Source organism: Hakea prostrata, chromosome 3 (genome assembly GCF_041222555.1).
Source record: "Hakea prostrata isolate BN-2017 chromosome 3, UWA_Hpros_2, whole genome shotgun sequence".
Classification (NCBI taxonomy): domain Eukaryota; kingdom Viridiplantae; phylum Streptophyta; class Magnoliopsida; order Proteales; family Proteaceae; genus Hakea; species Hakea prostrata.
Window position 1 is genome coordinate 43,931,011 of NC_142602.1, and position 27,027 is coordinate 43,958,037.

The following is a 27,027-nucleotide window of genomic DNA, read 5'->3' on the forward strand; positions in this document are numbered from 1 at the left end:
AGAGTTCATCATACTGGAATTCAATAGACATGATTTAACTTGTTTAATACAACCACCCTCTTAATTCATACCCATGCCCATGTGTTTCAATGCATGCATGCTAGTAGTAGTAGAATCTAACGAAAGTATTCATCAATACAATCTTTTTTTTTTTGGTAGGGTCATCAATACAATCATTAGTAACAATAGAATATAAGAATTCACAAGAGAGCATTACCCTAATTCTAGCATACAACCCCTCACTTGTAGTGACTGTCGATGTAAATTAGATTTCAAGTGTCAAATATCGCGGCACAATTAAAACCTTGGACCTATAAATGCATCACATGTTTAACAAAAGAACCCTTAGGACCTAGAGAATAAAATCCAAAAAGTATAGGACCTAACCTACAAACATGTAATAGAAATTAATCTATTTCACAATTTCAATTCATAGATTCTAACCCTATTTTCCACACCAAAACCTTAAATTATGTTATAAATATATCCCGGACTCAAATAAATCTAAATTCAAAAACAATTATGCTAGAGTTTTAAATAACAAATCCCTCAAAAGATTAGAGTTGGGATCAAATTTGAGGTGGGATACATGTCACATTAACCCAGCCAATATCAAATACACCCGAATATTCGAGGGAGTGATCTACAATCACCAAGTTCACACACAGTCACATACGAATCCACATAATAACATGATCATGAGTAAAGAATAATAATTAATTAATTCTAGGTATCAAGAATATTCAAAAGAATCTCAAATATACGAAAAGCGTGATCAAACCGAAAGAAATGTCTATCTAAAAAGGAAAGTAATCAAATCTTCCAAGATTTACATTTCTTTTCTAAATGTCTATTGGTCTTCATCATAGGGTCTATCCCTAATACAAAATCCAGTTCTCCCCAGCTTCTAAAAAGAGACTTGCGCAGTGGCGAACTAAGTGGGTCCTGTAGCTGTTGATTGGAGCCGTAAGGGTACTCTAGACTGGCACAAGAATCGTACAAGTCATAGTCAACTTCCACCGACGGCTCAATTGTATCCTCAACAGCCAATACCTCCAAATTTGGAGTTTCTTCAACACCTGCGCAACCATCTAAAAAGCGATATCCATGAGGGACGAGTTTCAAAGAAATCGGCGAGTATTTCAACAATATACATGTATATCCACATAATCAATGCATGAGAAAATGAAAGTATATATGACAATATAATATGTGAGTGCAATGCAATAATGTTCCTATACTCAAACTAATGCAAGTCTCTATCTAGGTAGACACGCATTAAGGTATGCCACTAGCCCTCTCTGGGTAGTCTCACACAAACCTATCATGGAGTCACACCGATCTTGAGTGTCCTGACTAAGGTATAGGGATATTAATCCTCTCATCAGCAATGGTAGGGGATTAGAGCCACACTCTTTCACCATGACCATTGGTATGAGTACCAGTGCATGTCAAGGTAATACCTAGCCCTATGCAGAGTCTTCTATTTCAACATATTACTCAAGGTCCAGATACCTCCCCTCATGTATCTCGCCTTCTTGGTTCAGTATATCCTCTCAAGTCTAGGGATGTCATATCCTATGGCTCCAACCAACTCAGACTATGCACCCACAACCCTATTGGTCATCCACATAGTGGGGGGGGGGGGGGATGCTCTCGTGTCCCCTCATGCATTTAACCTAGAAAGTCAAGCATTAAAGTGTAGAAACAAATTCCAAACAGCAGGGGGTAGATAGCCTGGGGAGACTCGTCCAGTCGACCCAGGTCAAATTAATTCCAAAACAATTAGGACTTCCTAAAAACTCCCCAAAACATGGTCTAATCATATTAATAGATACAAAACTCAAATCCAATTAAGAATCAAATAAAACATGACCTAGGTCTTTCGGAGACAATATGTGAAGAAAATCAGCATTTATAGAGTGATTGGAGAATCACTAATGTTTCTAGATCAAAATAGGTTTAGGTTCCTCTAATTTAATTGATCCTCCCACAAGGTTTCCCCTGTCAATAAAATCAAGAGAGATGAATTGGAAGGAAGGAGGAAATAACTATCCTTCAATTTCGTGGTTAGAATCTCAAATCACTCACCAGATAATCTTTGCAATGTTCTCCTTCTCCAAAACAGCATCTTTGATGTAGACTAACGTTCTGTGATGGTTGGGAGTAAAATAATTTGTTTTAGCGCGAAAACAACTTCAAATAGGGGGGCCATAGGATAAAATCTCAAAAATACCATTTTCTGCCCACGGGCACCAGGGTGGGTTGCCTAGCCCACCCAATCAACCCACCCCTAGAACTTGTTTCAAGAGTGTGTTTTCTTGGGTAGTTGCTCTGTGACACTGCTATATCACTTACCACACACAATAAGAGGATCTTACCTAGAGTTAAAGACCTTCCAAGTGCACCGAATGTGAACTCCTAATCCCCCTTCTCAATCCATTAACGTTCATGTTAGATCTTCTTCTAAAAATCAGTAAACCTCTAGATTCTTCATCTTCACTATCCAGTTCCATTGGTTCTAGTTCCAATCCAACTGTATCTACTTAGGAGGGCCAAAATTGCCTTCTACTCACATTTCAGGTTCTTGGACCTACAAGACGTGTTTCGAGTTAGAATCCTAACGGATTTCACAATACAGACCCGTGAAACTATAGTGCCTAGATTCATTTAAATTCTACACCTAATAGAAAGACAACTCTAGAACCTATAATATACTTGATGATTTTTTTTATTTTTTTATTTATGTATCATGGAGTAGATACATACTTAAAAACTCAGCCTAAAAGTTAAATTCATTAGATAACTTCAAATATGATTTTTACAAATACTAGGTTTTGAATACAATTTCAACTCCTTAATCTGGTTTGTAATAATTTATTATCCTATCAAACAAGATTAGAAGGACTCAAATTGATGGAGATCTTCTTCTATGAGTCATTCAAAATGTTTTAGATAATTAATCCATGTGAATTTGGAGATATACTAGAGTTTTAAATATAACCCTCAAAAGATTAGAGTCTGGATCAACTCGGAGATTAAGTTTCAGATCCCCTAAACTATAGTGTTCAGATTCATTCAAATTCTGCACCTAGTGGAAAGACGACTCTAGAAACTATACTCGAAGATTTCATATTCATTTCCTGATTATCACAAACTATATACTTAATAAAAAATTCACACTGAGAAGTTCAGTTTAAAATTCATTACATTAAGTTCAAATATGATTTCTACCAATATTGGGTTTGGAACAACTTGAGCTCGCTAATCCGGTTTGTGGTAATTTATTATCCTATCAAACAAGAATATAAGGATTCAAAAGTGGATTCTTCTTCTATGAGTCTTATTCAAAAAGTTTCAGATAATTAATCCAAGTAGATTTGGAGATAAATTACTCTCTCTTTATTTGATAGAACCAATCCAGAACCGACCACAATTAAGCCCTAGCTTCACCCCCTTGCTTAGTCTATTAATCTGATTATACCTCAATTATTCTCATTTCTTTTTGATTTTTCTCCTTCCAATGAGAGAATTATTCTCATTTCCTTTTTATTTTTCTCCTTCCAATGAGAGGAGTGCATATCCAATCCTGACATTTTATAACCCATGGCGGAACCACCCTGGTTCTAGGCTTAATCTAATGAATTCTAGGGATTTCACCCATCAAATTGTATAGACATTTATAGAATTGCTAGAAGAATGAAGAAGAAGCAAGCATTACCTGAACTCATAAGTTCTTTTTCTTCAATAAAACAACCCTAAGCGACCTTGCAGCAAGATGGCAGCCTTCCATAATCTCCTTACTTTCGAGATCTTCCTTCCCCTCTTTCTCTTCTTTTAGACCCAAATTATTGAGTCGGGGGTTTAGGTAGGGCTTAATGTAGTTAATTGTAAGAGGGGAAGGGGGGGGGGGGGGGTTGGGTATGTAGGATAGTTAGGTTTAGTTTCCACATTCTAACTACAATAAACGGACAGGGGTGGTTGATTGGCCAAGCAATCGTTGGATTGGAATATGGTGTTTCACCCTCCTTTTGACAACATGCAGAATCTAACCCTCGCTCACTTTTAGGGTCATAAATCAGTTAATACTAATCCAATTGATCCAACTCTTTTAACACTGGTTTTAAAACTCAAAGGGTTTCATTTCCTACAAAGAACTGGAGTTCCAATTCTAATTCTAACCTCTCTGAATTTGATTGTCAATCCAGTGGTACTGCATTTGGTAAATTATCTCTAACTTCCCCCTATTTCATGTCCTTGTTTATCTTCAACTTCTATATCCAACAAATTTACCTTTTCTATTTCTCCTTATTTATCTCCAGTTTCATATCTAATCATCTCCCTTATTTCTTTTCCTTGTTTATCTCTAACTTTTATATCCAACTAACTTCCTCTACTTCTTCTCCTTATTTATCTCTAACTTCCCCTATTTCTCATCCTTGTTTATTTCTAATTTCTATATCCTAGATTCTCTACCAATCATAACCAACTCCTTTTTTCTACCTCTTGCAGATTTATAGAAATGTTTACCCATTATGAATCAAATATCCTTTTCAGAAATAAAATAGAATCTCCCAATAAAATAACTATGCACCTTATAGACCTTAAACCCTTCTTTAATCAAATCAAACTCTAGCCAATGGATTACATATCAATTTATGATCAACTCCAATATGACAAATACATAGTCAATTTCATAGTTGATATGGAGAAAATATAACCGAACCTGGTTCAATCTTGGTTCGACCCTCGACTCCGGTTGTGACGAAAGGAATCGACTCGCTTCCGAGCGAACCGGGTCCAGGAGATAGCTTGCTGAGGAAGAAAACTAACTCAGTTACAAGCACGCCCTAATCCGATATGATCGGAATAGGCTAATCAACTTAGAGACGGCTAGCAGCATTTGGCGGCTGTCACTCATCGCTATTATATGGATAACTACCATGTAACGATCGTATTATCAAAGGAGTCATCTACTAGTCCAAACTAGTAGAGATCTATCACTCAACAGATCTATTTGTTAAGATCCAACGATTATCCAAAGAAGGCTCAAATACATCCAATGAAGGAGATTCGAAGGTACACTCTATATAAGACATCACCTACTCACAAAGTAGGGGACGGATACAATCTGAATCGTATTCTCGTTATTCATTCCTTAGCTCTGTACTCTAGCAGAGCCGTTTGTGATTAAGTTTATCAACTGACTTAGCCTTCGGAGGTGGACTCCCGATCCCAGCGGTCGGGCCACATCTGACATTCGTTTTTGCAAGTCATTCTCAGAAGATCTAAGGGCTGAGCAGATTTTGGACGCATCAATAGTCATATTATGATTTGTCACAATATTGAAGATCTATAATTAGCCATTACTTGAAATTCACAATCAATTACCAAAATCCCGAATTAACCTCATGTTTTGGGTATAGCTATTATACTCCCCTAACCTTATAGGAATTTCATTATCCAAATTCAATATATTTAATAATCTAAATCATCTGAATCATTTTTTCCCCACAAAATAACTTATCAATTTGGACATGAGTACTACAATCCATTTCGTATATAGGTGATAAATTTGAATGCAGGTGATCCAGGTCACAGTGAATGTAGTACTAAACGAAAGCAATGTATAAGTAACCATAGACATAAATATATGGTGAAGTGATCAATACCAAATTTGAAAACAGTAGCTAAAACATGAGATGTAAGACTTAATGGATCTAGAGCCAAGCTACATGACCAATCTTCATGCTGAAATTTGATTTGGTCCTAGTTTAGTTATGCAATAGGTTTGTTGTGAAAGTGCTTCTGGCATAGTGGCCAGTGATAGTTTCCTATTTAAAAACAGTAAGACCAAGGAGGTTTTCGATTCAAACCATCATCTCTCCATGCCTTCCCTCCTTCCTCTCCCCCAAAAAGAAAAATCCCTTAGGTTATGGGCCTCCAATCCTTGTCACTGATTTGATGATGACAAAAAAAAAAAAAAAAAAGAAGAAGGACGAAGAACTAGGTTTGTCATGATTCTGTTTTGTCCTTGGTTTGGTCATATTTACACTAGAAAATTAATATATAAATGGGGATTTTATTAAAAAATCTGTTTGTAAATATAAGATAAACAGTTTAGCGTAGATTCAGATTTGCAGTTGAATGCAGTTGAAGCTACATGACCAATCTTCGTTTGATTGAAATGCAAGCAACATCATATCTTGGAGAAGGGTACATTGCAGTTAGCACAAAAGCAGCCAATCAAAATAAATCAAAAAATAAAAATAATAAAAATAATAAAAAAATTGGAACATAATAAGGGCTAGAGGGCCAAATTTTGCTGAGATAATGGAGCCTCAACACGCGCACACTCACAAAAAGAGAGGCAAACATAAAGGATGTAGAAGCTTACTGAAATCGAAAACCAGAACTAAAAAGCCTCTAACTCGGCATCCAAAATCAATGCTTAATCGGACATAAAAACAAGCAAATAATAACAGTTGAGAGAGAGAAGTACCTTCCCATGGATACTGTGTTTTTGATATGCTAGCAGCCAGGAATTCCTCTTGTGATCCATAGCATTCTGCATACGAACCATTTAGCTCGAACAATTTCTTTGACAGTGTCAAATCTGGTAATTTTACCAATGATCTACACCCTCTAACATCCAAGACCTGCAAAGACTCCCATAATTCATCACCAGCTTGAATCTCAGTCAGATTCTTGCAGCCTGCGATTTTTAGCTCCTTCAAATTTTTAAAATTTGAGAGATCTGATATTCTTTCTAAGGACTCACACCCACTAGTATTCAGAGCCTCTAAGAATTCCAATCCATAAACACCATGAATCTCGGTTAGATTCTTGAAGTTTACAATCTTTATATTCTTCAAGTTTTTGAAGTTTGACAGATCAGGTACTTTGAAGGAATCACACGCACTAATATCCAATCCTTCCAAGATCTGTAATCTGCCAATACCTTGAATCTCAGTTAGATTCTTGCAGTGGTGAATCAGTAGATGCTTCACGCTATTTGGCAGACTAGGCAATCTTTCCAGAGATTCACAGTCACTGATATACAATAACTCTAAAACTCCCGAACTGTCAAAACCATGAATCTCACTTAGATTCTTGCAGCCTATGATCTTTAGATTACTCAAATTGTTGGGCAGATCCGATAATCTTGGAATGAGTGGGCATCTTGCTATCACCAATTCTCGCAGGGACACCAATCTGCTGAGGCCTAGAATATGGGTTAACTTCCCACAGTCCGCAATCTTCAATATCCGCAACTCTTTCAATCCTGAAAGATCAGCAGGTAACCTCTCTAACGATGTGGCCTCAGTTATCCATAACTCTTGTAAGCATTCATAGTGCTCAAGGTTCTCAGTCTCGAACAGTACGGGACATCCAATGATCTCTAATTTCCTCAAGCTTTTCGAATCTTGCAGGTATGGTATTTTTCTCAGTGACTTGCAATGCCATAGCTGTAACACCTCCAAAGAGTCCATGCCTTGCCCTTCAAAATCAGATATGAAGTGATTCCCGAGCAGCTGTAAAGTCCTCAGATATTTTGAGCCCCTCAGTTTTGGTATCTTCTTTAGTATTGCACAGCCACTAATCCTGAAGTCCACCAGGGAATCCAATTTCTTGTCGACCCCTTCAATTTCTTCTAGGCTGCTGCAACCACCAAGATCTAATATCTGCAAATTTCTCAAGCCGCTTGGTTTACTTGATACTGTTGCCAACGACTTGCAATGTCTGGCACGAAATATAGTCAAACTTGAAGGAAGGCTTGAGATATCTCGAAGTGAATGGCAATTACTAACATCAAGACTAGTCAAACTTGATGGAAGAGGACCTGAGATGCCTCGAATAGAATGACAGCTGATCATATCAAGGAGTAAGAGACCTTGGGGAAGATTTGGAAGCCATTCAAGCTTATCGCAGTCTCTAAGAGACAATATTTCTAGATATTTTAGGCTTGAAAGCCTTGGGAGTGATGTTAATGATCTATTACAATGAACATATAAACGTTTCAGACTTGAAGGAAGATTTGGAACCCACTGAAGTAGGTAGCAGCTATCTATAATAAGCATCGTCAAGGACGTCATGCAACTCAATTCCTTCGGCAGCTTTCGCAGAGTCTCGCATCCCGTTAAATCGAGACTCTTGAGAGAAGTCAACCTTAATGTGAACCACTTATTTGGGAGCTCCACCAGTCCCCTGCAACCACTAAAACTAAGTTTTGTCATGGAGAACAAGTGGCCCAGCTTCTCTGGCAGAGTGATTAGACCCGAACAACCTCGAACATCCAGACATCTGAGTGACGTCAACTGGAGAACCTCACTCGGCAGATCCTTTAGGCTACCACAGGCATAAATATCCAATACGATTAAGTTCCTGAGACAATAAATGGATTTATCAATCTCCTCCAATTTTCGACAATCTTTAAGAATCATTACCTCCAGGAGTAGATTTGATGAAACATCAGGAGTTCTAGATAATCGCGTACAACCCGTGAGGTCTAGAACTTTCAGATTGACAGCCACCTACAGGATTGAAGTTATGTAGTAATTAGTTTAATTAGCTCGAGAAGGGCAAAATGAATAATTTTTTATTTTTTATTTTTTTCCCGAAAGATTTTGGTACAATAGCAATTTAAACAAATTAAGTAGCTACATAATTAAGTTCCTCCAAACCTTAATGTGCTTCCAGCCAATCCAATGGTCTGATATTCCAGAAAAGGACACATCAAGAATAACCAGCTCTTTAGGACGAAAGTTGGGGAGTGGATATCTTTTGCAAGGAAATTCATTCCATATAAGCCATCTTAGCTTTGAAAAAGAATTAGTGATGTTCCCAGAAAAATCTGCATCATTAACATGCAGTAACTTTAGTTCTATCATTGCAGCAAACCCATCACCTGTCACAAATGCCTCCCTATACAAATGTTCGTCTGCAACGTGAAGTCCTTTAATAATACTTGTACCCTGCAAAATGACAATCTCAATTAAGTCTATCTTTCATGATTAGCTTGAAAAACCAATATAATGCGTGCAATGAAAAAAAATTTACAAATTCCTGACAAAAAATAATAAATTTTTATTCAATATCTACCATATGTGTATTGAGTACTTCTAAGGCTTCCTCGGACCATATTCGAGAACGCTTTCCTGGCTCATCTTTGTTTTCTTGATAGACAATATATCTTCCAAAATCCCGAAGCTGGTCATGCATTTTTAGCACACCGTTTTTAGTAATTGTTACTAATGACCTTGCACAAAGAGTGTCAAGCCCCATTCGAGCAGAAAAACCACACCCTTCCCAAAAGTAACATGCAATGTCTTTATCCTTTCCAATCAAAAGACAAGCAATATCAAGAAACATTTGTTGCTTCTCATCATCTAACCCATCATAACTTATTTTCAAGCTTTCCATGACAGCAATATCTGGAAATTTCTGCAACTTCTTTAATGTCTCTTCCCATGATGATCTTTCCCTTAAATATAAATATGAGCCTACAACTTGAAGAGCCAAGGGAAGTCCTCCAGTAGTTTTCACAATATTTGTTGAAAGATCCCAATAATCACTTGGAGGTTGCTCAGTTCTAAATGCATAATGGCTGAAAAGGACAAGTGAATCATTTGAACCCATTATAGGGGGTTCATAAATCCTTGGTTTTGGGGCAATAATGATATCCTTCTTTCTACTTGTGATAATGAGCCTACTTCCAATACCAAACTGTTCACCATTCCCAACCAGAAACTTTACTTGATCGCTTTTATCCACATCATCAAGCACAATAAGAACTTTTCTGTTGTGGAATTTTCGCTCGATTAGTTGAATTCCAACAGACTTATTAGTAATATTATGTTTTTCTTGACCCAAGATATCAGTGATAAGTTGACTTTGCAAATATTCAATCCCATGCTTCTTAACCTTGTCACGAACATCTTCAATGAATCCATGCTCTTCAAAATGACCGAGGACTTTACTGTAAACAGCCTTAGCAATTGTTGTTTTTCCAATACCACCAAGGCCATGGATTACTATAATTTTTCGATCATCAGATTCAATGTCTAAAAGCTCCAGCATCTTTTCAATATGAGATTGAATTCCAACTAGGTTGTTAGGAACAATGAAACACCTCTTTTGCAATTCAATCCGAATTGTTCTAACAACTTCCCGTATTAACTTCCCTTCGTACCTGCATAGTTGAAACCAACTTAATAGTAAGAAAATGACTTAGGTGATGAATGATATATATATATATAATGAAATGGAATAAGAATACTTAGCTAGGAATAAACATTAGGTGGATTTATATTTGGGTCTCATTTGTACGCATTTATTTTTGCGTGAATTCTCCATGATTGTCTATAATGTTCTAGTTATAGCACTTTACCAAAGGTTGCAGTAGGCTAAAGTTCTCCATCTAAGTGTTCATTCTATTGTTTCAAACTATTAGCTTTGGGATTAGTTAATCCCGTCTCCTATTAGGTCATGGTTGATATATTTGGTCTCTTTTGTTGACAACATCTACCTTCGGTTACTTTCTTATTTACTGTAAGTCTATTACCCATGTACTTATCTTGGAGTTACAACGACAAATTGATATCAATCGTAACCCAAAACAAAGAGAGATGTATAATTATGTTCTTATGTTCTCTTGAGTTTTCACGAGAACTTATTATTACAACAACAACAACAACAACAAAATAAAAATTGACAAGAAAAAAATGGGAAAAACAAAGTTCATAATGAGAAAATAGAATGCAAGCAAGCAAAGCAAATAAAACAACACCCCATATGTCAAATTTTGAGGGACCTTAACCTAATATTATTAAACATGATAAAAATTCATATCAATAAGAAAGGGTAACTAGATGACAACAAAAGTATTTATTTTTTTAGTACATACAAGAAATTGAAATTGAATAATATATATATATATATATATATGAAAATGGATGTTGAGCCTATTTTGTGATGGCCCTTAAGATGATCTTGGGTTTCCTCCTCTAATTATCTTTCACTTTTTATTGGTGGACAAAACTCTTTTTGGTTTCATTATCATTAATTATTTTCTTTTCCTATTTAAAAATTTAATACTAACAGGTTCAAAAATGAAAAGCAATGTTTATTTTTTTTGTTGAGTTAGAAAAATGAAAAACAATTCGATAACAATAAAAAGGAAACATTATATTTTGTTGGAAAATGCCATGTCAGCATTTGCCACATCAACCTCCATTGGTTTTGATGATAACAAACATGAATTATTAATGGCTATATTGAGTTGTGTTGTTTTAGTTCAAGATGAGAACAAGTGGATCAACTCCAATTAAGCCATATGCTCAAGCCCAAGTCAAGCCCAAGCCAAGATGAACATGAAGAATGGAGTACAAGAAGACTATAGAACTTCAATGATCAAAACATAGATGAAGTTAGGACTTAGTACACCTCCATATGCACTCTCATGTAATTGTATGTAATCATGTGCATATCATGTTTCTAGACTGACCTAGGACATAGTAGGAATGTGTATGAGGCTTAGGATTGACAAAAAAGACCAAAAACCCAAGCCAAATCTAAGTCCCATACTTGACTTGCTGCAGACGGATGACCGTCTAAACCAGACGGATGTCCGTCTAGTTTCTGTCAGGTCATAGAAAGTTAGACGAAATTCCGTCTGACTTGCTGAAGCCAGACGGACGTCCGTCTGGTTTCAACTAAGCCTCCAACGGCTAGTTTTTAAAGGCTACCGCAGATGGACGTCCGTTTGGGCTAAAAACATGACAAATATTATGTCTGTTTTCTATCTGTTGGGGATTGGGTTTAGGCACTCAAAGGTGCTCTATATAAACCCAATTCACCCCATTTGAGAGTATGGATACACACACTTGATCAACTACACCCCAAGTGATCTCAAGCTCTCAAATCACAAGAAAGCATTTGTGCTTTGCCTCTCATCCTCACTCAACCTTGAAGAACAATACCAATGTACTAAGTAAGCTTGTGGAAGTCAAGTTTGAGGTGATTGAAGGCGTCGGTGGTGCATGCATTTCATATATTGAGCATACAACTCTTCTTGCATCACATTCACACAAGAGGTAAAGTGTCAAACCTCTTGTTAAGGTAACATCCTTCTTTTGTAATTGTTCAATTCTAGTCTAGGTAGATTAGAATTGGTTTTGAGTGCTCTTGCCCATGAATAAAGATTAGTTGGGTGCTCTTGCCCGATTGTAAAGGGTACTCTTGCCCCGTAACAAAGATTGTAAGGATTTGATCTCTAACCATTGTATTGAAAGAGAATTAATAGTGAAAATACTCTCTTGAGGCCAAGAGAGGAGTGGACGTAGACTTGCAAAGTCGAACCACTATAAATTCTGTGTTGTGGTTGCTTGTTATTGTTTAAATTCAATTGAATTTTTAATTTACCTTGCATTTCCACACTAACTGCAAAATTGGAATAATCCATTAGTTGCAACCGATTCACCCCCCTCTAGGTTGCACCAACAATTGGTATCAGAGCGGGAGCTCAATTTGAGATTAAAGTCAATCTCTAAAAAAGTAAAAGATCATGGCTTTTCCTTTTGACCATGTTCCTTCAAGAACCGAAGGACTTAACACTTCTAGACCTCCATAGATGGAGAAGGTTTTGCTTATTGGAAAAATAGGTTTGAAGATTTTGTTTGTGTACATGATTTCGATGTTTGAAACATCATGACATGTGGACGAAACGAAGTTCTTAAAATAGATGAACAAGGAATAAGGTACCCAAACCCAAAGCCAAGTGGACTCCAACCAACAAGGTTAAAATTCAATTAAACCATAAAGCAAAAATGTTTTGTAATGTACTTTAAGTGAAAAAGTCTACAATAGATGTGGCATTTGCAAAAGTGCCAAGGAAATATTTGATAAGTTGGTCGTTACATAAAAGATGAACTTGGATGTCCATATGCTTCAATATGAAGAATTTAAAATGTTAGATGATGAGAATATTACTTCCTTATTTAGTAGATTCACTAACATTGTTAACAAATTGCATAGCCTTGGAAAAGAGTTAGAAAATGAGGATGTGACAAAAAGAATTCTAAGAGCCCTTTCACCCTCATGGAGACCCAAAAAGACTGCAATTCAGGAAGCGGAAAATTTGTCAAAAATCACCATTGATGAGCTTATGGGATATTTGTTTGCTCATGAAGCGGAGCTTGAAGAAGGCAAGCAAGTTCTAGCAAGTGTGCAACAAGATCGAAAGAAGAAGTCCATAGCTTTAAAAAGTGCCACCAAGAAATAAGAAGAAAGTGAAAGTGAAGGAGAAGACTTGGACATTGAGGAGAAGATATACTCAATTACCAAAGAATTCAAGAAACTTCTCAAAAAGAAAAGAGGAAAGCATCCTCACAAAGGAGAATCCTCAAAGGAACTCAAAGGTAAAAAATATTTCTAAGGAAAGAACTTGTGTCTCTAATGTCACTTGTTGTAAGTGTAGGAAACCGGGTCACATCAAATCCGAGTGCTCGAATGAAAAAAAGAAGAAAGCCTATGTGGCTAAAATATCCTACATCACAAGTGATGATGAAGAAGAAAAGGAGCAAACCGATGAAGAAAGAATCAACTTGACTCTAAGGGCAAAGTCTAAGGAAGAACAAGAAGACTTTGAGGTAAATTCTTCATATAGTCTTAATTCCATTAGTAATGATGATAGAGGCTTAATGAAACAAATGACATGGATAGGGACAACTTAATTGGAGTCTTGTCCAAAATAATTAAGGACCCTGAAAAGGGCTATTATGGGAGAGAGTGGTGTTATCTTTTCTTTTATGTGTTCATGTAGGAGGAGAGTGCACATGTGAGGGAGAGAAATTGTTGTCTTATGCATTAATTTAGGGGGAGCATAAGAAAAGAGGGAGAGTTATTTGAGGGAGAGCATTTCATGCTTTTCCCCTTCTTTTTTTTTGTTAATGACAAAAGGGGAGAGCCATTTGAAGAGAAGGATCTCCTATATTGTTTGTTGATGACAAAAGGGGGAGAGAATTGTGTGAATTAGAATTCACTCATGGAAAACATGTAGTAACATGCATAGGAATGATCATTAATCATCATTCATATTTTTCCATCATTCATGTGTTTATCATCATAAAAAGGGGGGGGGGGTTGTTAGCAAATGCCATGTCAACATTTTCCACATCACCCTCCATTGGTTTTGATGATAACAAACATGAATTACTAATGGCTATATTGAATTGTATTGTTTTAGTTCAAGATGAGAACAAGGGGACCAACTTCAATTCAAAGCCATATGCTCAAGCCCAAGTCAAGCCCAAGCCAAGATCATGCCAAGATGAACATGAAGATGATTATGAAGAATGGAGTATAAGAAGACTATAGAACTTCAATGATCAAAACTTAGATGAAGTTAGGACTTAGGACACCTCCATATGCACTCTCATGTAATTGTATGTAATCATGTGCATATCATGTTTCTAGACTGACCTAGGACATAGTAGGAAGGTGTATGAGGCTTAAGGTTGACAAAAAAGACAAAAAACCCAAACCAAATCCAAATCCCATACTTGACTTGCTGTAGATGGACATCCGTCTAGTTTCTGTCAGGTCATAGAAAGTTAGACGAAATTCCATCTGACTTGCTGAAGGCAGACGGACGTCCGTCTGGTTTCAACTAAGCCTCCAACGGCTAGTTTTTAAAGGCTACCGCAGATGGACGTCCATTTGGGCTAAAAACATGACAAATATTATGTCTGTTTTCTATCTGTTGGGGATTGGGTTTAGGCACTCAAAGGTGCTCTATATAAACCCAATTCACCCCATTTGAGAGTATGGATACACACACTTGATCAACTACACCCCAAGTGATCTCAAGCTCTCAAATCACAAGAAAGCATTTGTGCTTTGCCTCTCATCCTCACTCAACCTTGAAGAACAATACCAATGTACTAAGTAAGCTTGTGGAAGTCAAGTTTGAGGTGATTGAAGGCGTCGGTGGTGCATGCATTTCATATATTGAGCATACAACTCTTCTTGCATCACATTCACACAAGAGGTAAAGTGTCAAACCTCTTGTTAAGGTAACATCCTTCTTTTGTAATTGTTCAATTCTAGTCTAGGTAAATTAGAATTGGTTTTGGATGCTCTTGCCCATTTGTAAAGGGTACTCTTGCCCCGTAACAAAGATTGTAAGGATTTGATCTCTACCCATTGTATTGAAAGAGAATCAATAGTGGAAATACTCTCTTGAGGCCAAGAGAGGAGTGGACATAGATTTGCAAAGTCGAACCACTATAAATTATGTGTTGCGGTTGCTTCTTATTGTTTAAATTCAGTTGAATTTTTAATTTACCTTGCATTTCCGCACAAACCGCAAAATTGGGATAATCCATTAGTTGCAACCGATTCACCCCCTTTTAGGTTGCACCAACAGTTTTATAAATATTTTTTCTGGGAAAAAAAATCCTAAAATTAATGTTTAGAGTATCAGTAATCGATTATCATATCAGTTGGGTGATTTTGTGAGATGTATCATCTTGTATCGAGTATTTTATTGTATGGGTCAATACATTTTGGTGAAATAGGTACCCTTTATATATATATATATATATATATATATATATATATATATATATATGAGAGAGAGAGAGAGAGAGAGAGAGAGAGAGAGTTGTGCCATATCAATTGTATCTAACATGAATATATACCATACCATCGGATATTTTTAAATCATGCCTAAACCCATTATTAATTTTAAGGGTTAATATAACTTGCCTCCTCTCTTACCTGGCAAAGACATCAAACACCTCCCTTCTGTTAACTTTTTCAGTTAAATTCCACTTTTAAAACCCAAACTACCCTCAACTAAAAAGATGTTTTAACTTAAATGTCACATTACCCTCAATTACCATATTAGTTAAAACCCTAAAGTACGACCAATTAATATTATCGTTAACCCAAAATGCTCTCAATTACCTTAGTAGTTAAAACCCTAAATTACAATTAATTCATTTTATTTTGGGGTATTAACAATAAAATTAAGTTAGGATAATTAGCTTTTAACCACTAAGGCAATTGAGGCTATTTTGGGATTTTAATAATAATATTAATTGAGGGTAACTTAGAGTTTTAACTGCAAAGGTAATTGAGGTTAGTTTGGGGTTTAAGCCAAAACAACTTTTTAGTTAAGAGTAATTTTGGGTTTTAAAAGAAAAAAGTTAACCATAGCAATATATTTAACTCAAAAGTTCACAAAACGGAGGTGTTTGATGTCTTTGTTTTAAGGATGTTTATGACAATTTCCTAACAACCTTGGCTGAACTTAGGTTGCCTTCGCTGAAATTTCATCTTCACTCATCAAGGGTATTTTTGGAAGACAACAAACAAACCTGGTCGAACTCTATTCCTCTGTAGCAAATAATATTCAGTGTTTTACCTTATCCAAAACACAAAAGCATACATTATCTCAACAACAGCTAGAGTTTTAGAAGTTAACATCATCTCAAACACCTCAAGGTCTTCAAAAGTTTGCATTATCTCAACAACTGAAACACACTCAAAGTTGTAACCCATCTCAAACACACAAGAGATGTCATCAATGTAAAATCCTAGTACCTAGCTATACTTGTGGTAACAAGACTTTAGAGTGTAAGAGTCCTAAGACTTGTGGTGAACAAGGACTCCAGCCTATATACGTAAGACGTAACACAATCAGAGAACCAAGGAAGCAGAATTATCATTCTCGTGCACATAGGTTGCGAAGTACTACCAGACCACGTAAACCCTCTCTTTCTCTCTATCTCTCTTATCCAATGCCTTTGATGTGGCATCAAAGCTCCATGTTCCAACCCAATTGTTTCGCTCCCTCAATGGTTTTCTCCCAATCAAGTTGAATGAAATGAATTACCTACTGTGGAAATCTTAGATTGTGCCTCTTTGAAAAATGTATGATCTTCCTGATATAGTGGATGGATCTTCTCTTTGCCCACTTATTACCTTCACTAATAACTATAATGCTACAATTTTCAATAAAAATCCTAACTACCAAAAGTGGAATTGCCAAGATCAATTTTTGATTTGTTGGCTAATTGCTTCCCTCACTGAATCTATTCATGCTCAAATTGTTGGATGCACTACCTCTCAATTTGTATGGTTGCATCTTAAGCAAATCTACTCCACTTGCTCACCGCTCACATTATGAACTTGGCCTTCATATTCAAAATGTTAAAAGATATAACAACAGTATCCATGATTATTTCCTTTGAATCAAGACTATTTCTGACAAACTTGCAACCGCGGGAGAGCTCTTGAATGATGAAGAAATATGTCTCCATGTTTTGAATGGTTTGGGAGTTGAATACTCTCCCTTTGTGGCTGCCATTACCACTTGACATTCCCTCATTTCATACGGTGAATTATGAGGTATGTTATTAACTCAAGAAATTGAAGGGCGGGCCTGGCGCAATGGTGGAGTCTCTCCATTGTGCACTGGAGGTCACAGGTTGGAATCAACCTCTCTGCAAAGCAGGGGTAAGGTTGCCTAGAAAATCCCTTCCCTAGACCCCACAGTGTGGGAGTTTCGGCATTAGGTAAGCCCTTTTATTAACTCAAGAAATTAATTTGAAAGATGAATTGTTTAATATTGATGCATTTCAGCCTATGACAAATCTGGCCAACAGCCAACCTCATGGAATTCATCCTCCAAGACAGCCCTATGGGGGCCTTTTTCTCAAAGGGGTAGATTTGGTCGTGGATGTTGCCCTTCTAATTATCCCTCTCAGTCAACTCAGTCACCTTTTCAAGTTGGTGGCCTAGATCAAGACTCATTTGTCAGATCTATGATTGTCCTAGCCATAGAGCCTAGGACTGTTATCAACACTTCAACCACTAAGGTACCAAAAATGCATGTCCTTCTGTGAATATTTCTGAAATTTCTAATGCTTCTATTGTAGATGAAAATTGGTACTTAATTAGAGTGCCACTCACTACATTACCAATACTTTGAGAACCTTAATGTTGCTCGACCCTCATTAGATCATATCGTGTTCAAGTTGGGAATGGTACTGGCCTTCTTACTAATAACACTAGTAACATCTCTATTGGTACAAATTCTTCTCCAGTATATCTGAATTCAGCTCTTCATGTGCCCTCTTTGCAACAATTTATTATTAGTGTCACAATTCATAAGGGATAACAACACTATGTTTGGATTTCACCATAATATCTTTTATGTGAAAGATTGTAAGAAGGGGAAATGTCTCCTTCAAGGCAACATTAAGGATGGACTGTATCAACTTCTCTTAGAGAATCCTACCTCCAAAGTTGTTAAAAGTTTGATTTCACGTTTTGATTCCCAGTTAGTTCAAAAAGTTTTGTTTTTGTGTGTGATGCTTATCAGAAAGGGAAGAGTCACAAACTCCATTTTCACTCTTCTAACTTTATTTCTAATGGATCCTTGGACTTAATTCTTTTGGATATATGGGGACCTTCCCCCGTTGAGTCTATTGATGGCTATCGCTACTAAGTTGTTTTTGTGGATCATTTTAGCAAGTTTTATATGGTTTTATCCTATGACTTTTAAATCTAAAGTTGTTGGAATTTTTGAAAGGTTCAAGTTGCTTGTTGAGAACCTATTTTCTAAACGTATTAAACGTTTTCATAATGACTGGGGATGAGGAGACAGGATTGCCTCTACATCCTTTCAAGAAAATGGAATTGAACACAAACTTTCTTGCCCTCACACATGAACCAAATGGAGCTATTGAGCATTGTAATTGACATATCGTAGAGACTTGCTTATCTCTTTTGGCTCACTCTTCTTGCCCTAGAAAATTTTGGATGCATGTCTTTAAAATTGTTTTGTTTCTGATTACCCACTAAAGTTCTGAAAAATGTTTCTCCCTATCTCAAATTGTTCAAAGTGGGCTTGATTATGATTCTGTGAGGATATTTGGATGTGCTTGCCATCCTTGCTTTGAGACCATATGATAAATACAAGCTAAAATTTAGGTCTGCATTACATGTTTTTATGGGATATAGTTCCTGTCACCGAAGATGTAACTGTTTTAACCCTAGCACTAGGAAAATTATTATTTTTCGCCATGTTGTATTTGATGAAAGGCATTTTCCTTTCCCTGTCAGTGAGGTAACCCCCACACCAACCAGCTACTTCCTACAATTTTAGGCCACCACCTCTCTTTAGAACCCAACCTAGGCCGAACTCTCCTCCTAGGGTTTCTCATGCTGACTCTTACTCCCCTATGTCACCTACTAAGTGCTACACTTCCACACCTAGGGCTTCCTTACCTAGCCCCCATGATTCTAGAGTTTCCTCCACTCCCTTGGCTAAGTCACCATCACCCATTCAGCTGATTGTTGATCTCACTTATAAGACTTAGGAAACCATACCCTCTACCACCACCGAGTTCTCACTTAGCACCCACCCCATGATCACTCGATCCAAGGCCAGTCCTAGGGCTCTCATCACTTCTATCACCAATCCTGACCCTACCCAAGTTGAGCCCACTTCTTTAGCCACTGCAAATAAATTTCCTCACTGGTGGAAAGCTATAGGTGCAGAGTTCACTGCTCTCTTGAAAAATGGCACTTGTCTTGATCGTTTTTGTGTCCTAGTTAAGCTAGGCTTTTCTAAACTTCTTTCCTATTGGTTTATATTTTGTGATCTTCTCTGTCATTGTCCTGGGCTATGCTTATTCTAGTTTGTTTGGGCTTTCTCTCTAGTGTTTTTATGCTTCTAACGTGTTATATCTTATTTGTGTGCTACTTTGTTGTTGTTCTTGCTTCTTGTTTCTCTGATACTGTGAATTTCTATATGTGTTTATATCCCTATGTTTGTGCTTTTTGTCCCCCCCCCCCCGTCTCTATGATTCTTGAAGGCAAGGCTTTTTGGCATGTTTCATTTTTACCCATCATGAAGTTTCTTGCATGGAATGTTTGGTGTTCAAAAAAGAATCTACAATATGTAGTATGCGAGAGTTAATGAAATACAGTGATCTTGATGTCCACTAAGTGTGCCTCTCAATCTAATCTAATGGATTCTTATAAATCATGCTTTTTGGGATTGGTCTCTATGTTGGAATTTTCTAAGTCTAGCAGTAAAGGGTCTAGGGGTTTTTGGCCCTTGCAAAGTCTCATATTAAATTTTCAGTTTTTTCTCACCATTTTGCCTTCACTGCTATAAAATTATATGACTTACATTTTGAATAGATCTTTGTGTTTGGTTATGGCCCCCCTCAGTATGGTCCTAGGAAAGATGGATGCGTTTCTCTGCATTCCCTCCTTTTTCTCCCCTCTTCCTTTCTTTTTGTGTGGAGACTCTATAACCCTGCTCTGCTTCTAAAAAACTTGGAAGTCCCTTTCGGCCTTCCCCTGCTTTGCTCTCATTCCTTGAATGTTTGTCTGATTTCAACATGTTGGAAATGCTTTGCCTTGGTAAAAATTTCACCTGATCTAATAAGAAACTTCCCCCCTTATTTGGTGCGTGAGTGGTTGGATAAGTTGTTTCTAGTGCATGATTTCCTCTCTTTTTCCTCGTTTGTCCCTATCCTACCTTCTAGCCACTGAGTTTGACCATAATCCTCTGCTTTAAATCCTAATCCTATTTTTGATGATAGGAAAGAAACTCTTCCACTATCAAGCAGCTTGGCATCTCTACCTACACTTCTTTAAGGTAGTCAGTTCCTCATGAATTCCCTATGTTGAGTATGGCTTGGAAGGGAAGTTAGCAAATCTTTCTCTCTTTCTTTGCAAATGGAGTCAGGAATCTTTTGGTAATTTCAATTATCTTTGTATGCAAATTGAATCTAAACATGAAGCTATCCATGAATTCCCTACCCCATATTGGAGTGCGTACAATGCAGAAAAAGATAACCTATCTGGGATTTATGCTGCTGAAGAGTTCTTTTGGTATTAGAAATCTAGACATTAGTACATTTCTGAAGGAGATAGAAACACAAAATTTTATCATTCTAGTACTAAAACAAGGTTTGCCCTTAGTAGAATTAATTTTTTAATAAATAATGATGTTATGTTTCCCAACCATGTAAAATAGCCACTTTATTTGTTGACTTTATGTCCTCTAGTTACCCATCATCTTCACCCTTAACTCTTCTTTTGTAGAATGTTTGTACCCAGCAGCTTCAACTATTGTTCCAGGCTCAATCTTGACTGAACCGCCTGATATAGATGAGATAAGAAGGGTTGTCTTCTCCCTAGGGGCCTGTAAAGCCCCTGGTTTATATGGGTTTCAAACAATTTTTTTCTTTTCAAAAGTGCTGGAAATACTATCTATAATGATCTTAGTGTTTTTGTGAAGAATTTTGCTAGAATTGGCTCTCTCCCTTTTGGCATCAATCACACTCTTTTATGTTTCATTTCCAAGAAAAATGATGCAGTTTTTGTACAGGATTTCAAACCCATTTGTCCATGTAATGTAGCTTATAAAATCATCAAAATTGCTTGCTTTATGGCTTAAACGTTTTTTGTTTGATATTATCTCTCCCATGCCAAGAGCTTTTGTGCCATCTAAACAAATCACTGATAATATTTATATTACACACGAGGTTTTTTATTACTTATGAATTCAACTCATGCTAAGTCTAGTTATGTTGCTTTAAAGTTAGATATGTCTAAGGCCTATGACAGCATTGAATGGGAAATCATGATTCGGTTAATGTCTTTTTTATGTTTCAACCAAAAGTGTCGTAGTATAGTTGAGCATCTTATGTCTTCCGCATCTTCCTCCCCCAAGCTTAATGGGTTGCCTTACCAAGGTTTCCTAGGACTAGGGGGCCTTAGGCAAGGTTCTCTCACTGATAATATTTTCGTTACACATGAGATTTTCCATTACTTGTGAATTCAACTCGTGCTAAGTCTAGCAATGTTGATTTAAAGTTAGACATATCTAAGGCCTATGACAATGTTGAACGGGAAATCATCCTTCAGGTATATTGTCCTTCTTAGGTTTCAACCAAAAGTGGCACAACCTGGTTGAGCATTTATCTCCCATGCATCTTCCTCCACCAAGCTTAATGGATTGCCTTATCAAGGTTCTTTGGGACCAGGTGCCTTAGACAAGGATGCCCTCTTAACGCTTCACATTCCTTCTAGTCATGGAGGTCTTTTCTAGACTCTTGATAGAGTAAATGACTAAACTTGTTTAATGGGATCTAGGTTGCTAGGCAAGCTCTAGAGGTAACCTGTTTGTTCTTTGTTGATGACTCCTTTTTTCTATCTTGCCATATGTGATGATATGTTAGCTTGATATGTTAACTATTAAAGCTGTAATTGATCTATTCTCTAATCTAACTTGCCAAGTTATTAATATTAAAAAAAGTGAGGCTTTTTTCAACAGAAATGTGTCTATAGAGGACAAACAAAGGGTTCTTAGAACTCTAGGATTTAAGGAAATGTAGAAGAATGTTGTCTACTTAGGAACACCCTTGTTCTCCTCTAGGGCTAGGTCTAGAGATTTTCAACCCCTACTCATAAGATGTGTAGGATTGTAGGAAACTCTATATTTGAAAATCTAGATCTCTGTCCTTTGTAGGAAGGGGAGTTCCTATTCAATCTGTGATTCAATCCCTTCTCTGCATCATATGAACTATTTTATTTTTCCTAGGGTTACTTGCCTACACAAGGACCCAATTTGTCAAATATTCTGGCAGGGGTTTCTGCAGGAAGCGAAGTAAGTGACCCTCGTTGCATGGGACAAATGCTATCTACCTAAGAGACTAGGCAGTTTGGGTTTGAAGAAGATGGAGGAGCTCAACAAAGCTATGTTGCTACATGGGGGCTGGTGACAAATCCGTCTGTGCTATAGTGCTAGATTCTATGAGTAAAATACTTCCAATTAAACTTCTTCCTTGTTTGATCCTAAGGTTGCTAGCAAATCTGGTTCTAAAACCTGGAAATGATTATGTTTTGTGCTAACTTTGCTTGCAAGAATGGTGCTCAGATGTGTGGGGATGGGAATAACACCTCTTTCTAGTTTGACCCTTGGGTCTACCGCACCCTGGATCATAAAATTGGTGTGACTGATTACCATCTTTAACCACGGGGTGCCAATGTTGTAGACTTGGTGGGAAATAGACATGCTCTAATATCAGAGATTCACTCTTCCTTTAATCCAACTGTATCTGAATTAGTCTCTTGCATCTCTTTGAACTCTTCTTCTGATTAGTGGAAATCTGTAACCTCATCTTCAGGATATTTACCTCCAAATTTGTTGGCCAAGAACTTTTCAGTAATGAGTTTACTTCATGATGGAAGTTCTTTTGGAAGTTAAATATTCATCCTAAATTCAAACTATTCTTCTAGCACCTTCTAAATGCAGGTATATCAGTTTGCTTTACATTATCCCAATGCATCCTAGTTTGATCTACTTGTGTTCTGTGTCATGGTGGTTCAAAGTCCTAGTGGCACCTTTTTTTTATCTTGGGAATGGATATGGGCCTCAGGACCTCTAGAGCTGAGGACAGAACAATTCACATGGAGATCTTTTCTTCACTTGTGCAAATCTATCTTTTTAGATCCTGATCTTGCTAAATCTTCTCTAAAATGGATGTTCTCTGTTTTTGTTATAACTTGTTATTTCATTTGGAAAGAACGTAAGTTCAATATGTTTCGAAAATAGTGCCCCCAACCCAATTAAAATTATGCAATCTGTTTCTTCATATACTTCTGAGCTTCACATATCCCCCCTGAGCTGCATGACTATACTTCAAAAGAGATTCCCTATTATTATATTGAATTATGTATGTGCAATATATTTGGTCTAGCTCTTGATATCCCTCTCTCAATGTGTGGAGGTATCTTTAGTAAAAAACTTGTGAAGATTGGTTGGTGCTTTTGTGTGTATTGGAATCATAAATTCCAACAAAATTGTATTAGGAACAAGGGTTGAGGATGCTCTTCCCTGACATGCTTCTTTGAGTTCAAAAGGGATTGTCCAATTTTGGTGGATCTCTTCCTCCACTACTGTGTGTTGCATGGTCAAATCCTGATATTGCCCAAATATTCATCATCCTCTTTCACATTCTTGGACATTGGACAACATCCATACCATGCTTCGCATAAAAAATTGATAGGAGGGGTTGCCGTTGTGATGTTCTAGAAGTCAAATCTTTGAAAATGGGTTATCAGTCTAGCCAAGTAGGCCCTCTACATGCAAGGGCCGATGACTCTGTTCAATATTGTATTGCAACATCTTTGTACTTGTTCACTTTTTGACTAATTCAATAGAAGTTCTTCTCTTTGTAACCCATATATATATATAGTGACACATTTTCTAGAGACAGACTAAATTGAAAAAATCCAAAACAAGTCCATGCAAAATTAAAATCAACCTCTTTTTTATTTATTTTCTTATATAGTAGATCTAGTCAATTTTAACTTGATTTAAATAAAAATGCGTTTAAGCTAGGTTAGGAACATAAAATAAAAAATAGTGTTGCATTGCGGTAAGTAAAAATTTATAAAAAAAATAAAACGTTTTTTAAATTTTAACTTGCCTACAAATAAAGTTGAGTTACAGTTTACCCACCAAGGTGGTGATCGCGACGTGGAACAATCCCATTGATACAATTTGTGCTCTTTATGGTGATGAGGTTGAATCTCAGTCGTGTCTATTTTTTCATTGTGCCTTCTCTAATGAGGTGTGGAAGTCAGTCCTCTCTTTGAATGGTTTCTCCTTAAGTACAACCCAAGGCTTTTTGGGATGAAGAATTGCAATGGGTAGTGGTTAGAAAATTCTTCTTTTGTTTTTGCATTTACAAGTTGTGGGAAAATTCTCCTTTTCTTGTTGCATTTACAAGTTGTGGGAGGAAAGGAACCACCATATAGTTCAAGGTATAATTGCGTCATTATTGGTTGTAAAAGAAACGGAACACAAGATCACAGAATGGAAATAGGAACTTCTAGGCGCGTTACAACGTCGCTTTCCTTAAGACGTAGTTCGCCCTCACATCAAGGTGCTATGAGGTACTGCGAACCGTCTCCCAGGATACAAAGAAGCCCAACTTCGAGTTGAATCTCTCAAGTTTTGCTAAGCACTCGCAAAACTCAAGAACAGAGAAGACTTCGGGATTTTCGTATATCTGTTGCTGTTGTGAAGCTAGAAGGTTTTTATAGGCATTGAGGTGCCTTTAATGAACAGTTCATTACTCTGTTCGTATGGGTGCACCTCTCTACAGGGATACGAATGCTGACGCTCAAATATGAGCCATTGGATCGTTCGGCCGCACGATCTAACTGTCCATATTGAACCATCAAAACTACATTTATGGATCTACTAAGTGCGTGCGCCACAAACGCCTAAACAGCCCACGCCGCGCGTGCGCGCTCGAACGGTATACCGTCCTCGCTCATACACTGCACACGCACTAGCGTCTCTCATTATTATAAATTAAAGTTAATAGGTGGTACCTATTAATTAACCTGGATTCCAACACCTCGGTTTCCAATGTGGGACTATATAATAAAACACTTTCCTAAAATAAATTAAGGAAAGTTTCCGCACTTACAAATCCAATAAAATGAAACATATTTTATTATATTAAAAATAATACAACAACATGGATACTCGGCAACATTTCACCTCCAAATCTAAGGCTATTCCTGATAATGCGCAAAATAGAGACTTTTTTAAATAAGTGGGGCACTATAGTCAATCTGAAACTTTTGGTTCCTAAAGTATTGAAATAGAAACCACCAAATGTTGGCTAGTTAAGCGTGAACTGTGATGGGTCTTTGCGAGGAGCACTTGGTGGTTATGGTTGCTTGGGACAAAACTATGGTAGTGTGTTGTCATCTTCGCTACTTCTATCCATGAGGACCTAATTTTAGCAATGGAGCTTACTTCTATAAAGGTGGTTTTAGAGCTAGCTTTACAAAGAGGTGCTCGGAGACTTCAAAAATCCGCTCTGATTCTCGTGAGGCCATTCTTATAATCTTGGGTTCCCATATAGTTTTCTAGTTTGTTGATTCTTTGGTTGATGACATTCGCACGTTTCAACAGACTTGCAGGGACTTCCTCTTCTTACACCATGTTCGTGAGTTGAACCAAGGAGTAGACTTATTGGCAAGGTTACTCCAAGCTCCTTGTGAGATACAGTTTGACCTAGGAGGATTACCTCCTAGTTAGATACTATCGTTTGTAATGATGCTGCTGGAAAACCATATTATAGATTATAATCCTCTTATTTAGTTATCCTATTAATCCAACCTCCTTTTTCCAAAAAGAAGGAAAAAAGAAGTTGAGTTACAGTTATTTATTTTCTTATCTAGTAGATCCAACTTCATGACTTAAGTTATGGTGGGAAAATTAAAAGAAGAAACTACCTACAGACTATACTTTAAATATTATGGAACCAATTAAATAGAAGTGTTGTGTTGGACTTACATGCCCTCCTTCAAATGCCATCCGATGAGCTGTCCAACTTCTTTTACAGCTTCTTTCCATGGCTGTACGATTGTCTCTTCATTATCCTTCTGGTGTTTCTCAAAGACTTCAGCGTTTATTTCTACTAAATGCTTTTGGTATTCGTCGAAGCACAAATTGTATTCCATAAAGGCATTTGCATCGAATTCTTCCTCATTTCGTACATCCCTTGGTTCAATTTTGTAGAAAATGGGAAAGATGAGTTGATTCTTTGTCTTTTTGCATTTGAATATCTCGACCAATTCATTGAGACACCACTTGGTGGAAGTATAACACTTTGAAAAGATGGGAATGGAGATTTCTGACTCTTGGATTGCAGTGTTTAGCTCAGGACCAATCTTGTATCCTTTGCTGAGTTCATTCTCATCTCTATAAGTTTGAATTCCAGCGTCAACCAAAGCATAATAGAGGCAATCAGCAAAACTAGTACGAACGTCTTTACCACAAAAACTCAAGAACACGTCAAAACGCCAACCTTCAGGTGATGAAAAAGAAGAAGAAGAGGAGGAGGAGGAGGTGGAGGAGGCTGCCATTCTAACAGATTGCTTGATAAACAATCGACTGATCCTTTGAAA

The 27,027-nt window shown here is 37.1% G+C and overlaps 1 protein-coding gene across 1 annotated transcript; it reads right to left on the bottom strand.

Moving 5' to 3' along the window:
• Nucleotides 1–752: 752 nt before the first annotated feature.
• On the bottom strand, nucleotides 753–27,027 carry LOC149022327 (uncharacterized). The gene is made up of 5 exons (XM_089150454.1): nucleotides 26,414–27,027; nucleotides 9,103–10,192; nucleotides 8,685–8,975; nucleotides 6,503–8,534; nucleotides 753–1,091 (listed from the first exon to the last, which is right to left on the bottom strand). Exons 1-5 carry the CDS (start codon nucleotides 26,983–26,985, stop codon nucleotides 814–816), a joined length of 4,263 nt encoding a protein of 1,420 aa, XP_089006580.1. The 5' UTR covers nucleotides 26,986–27,027; the 3' UTR covers nucleotides 753–813.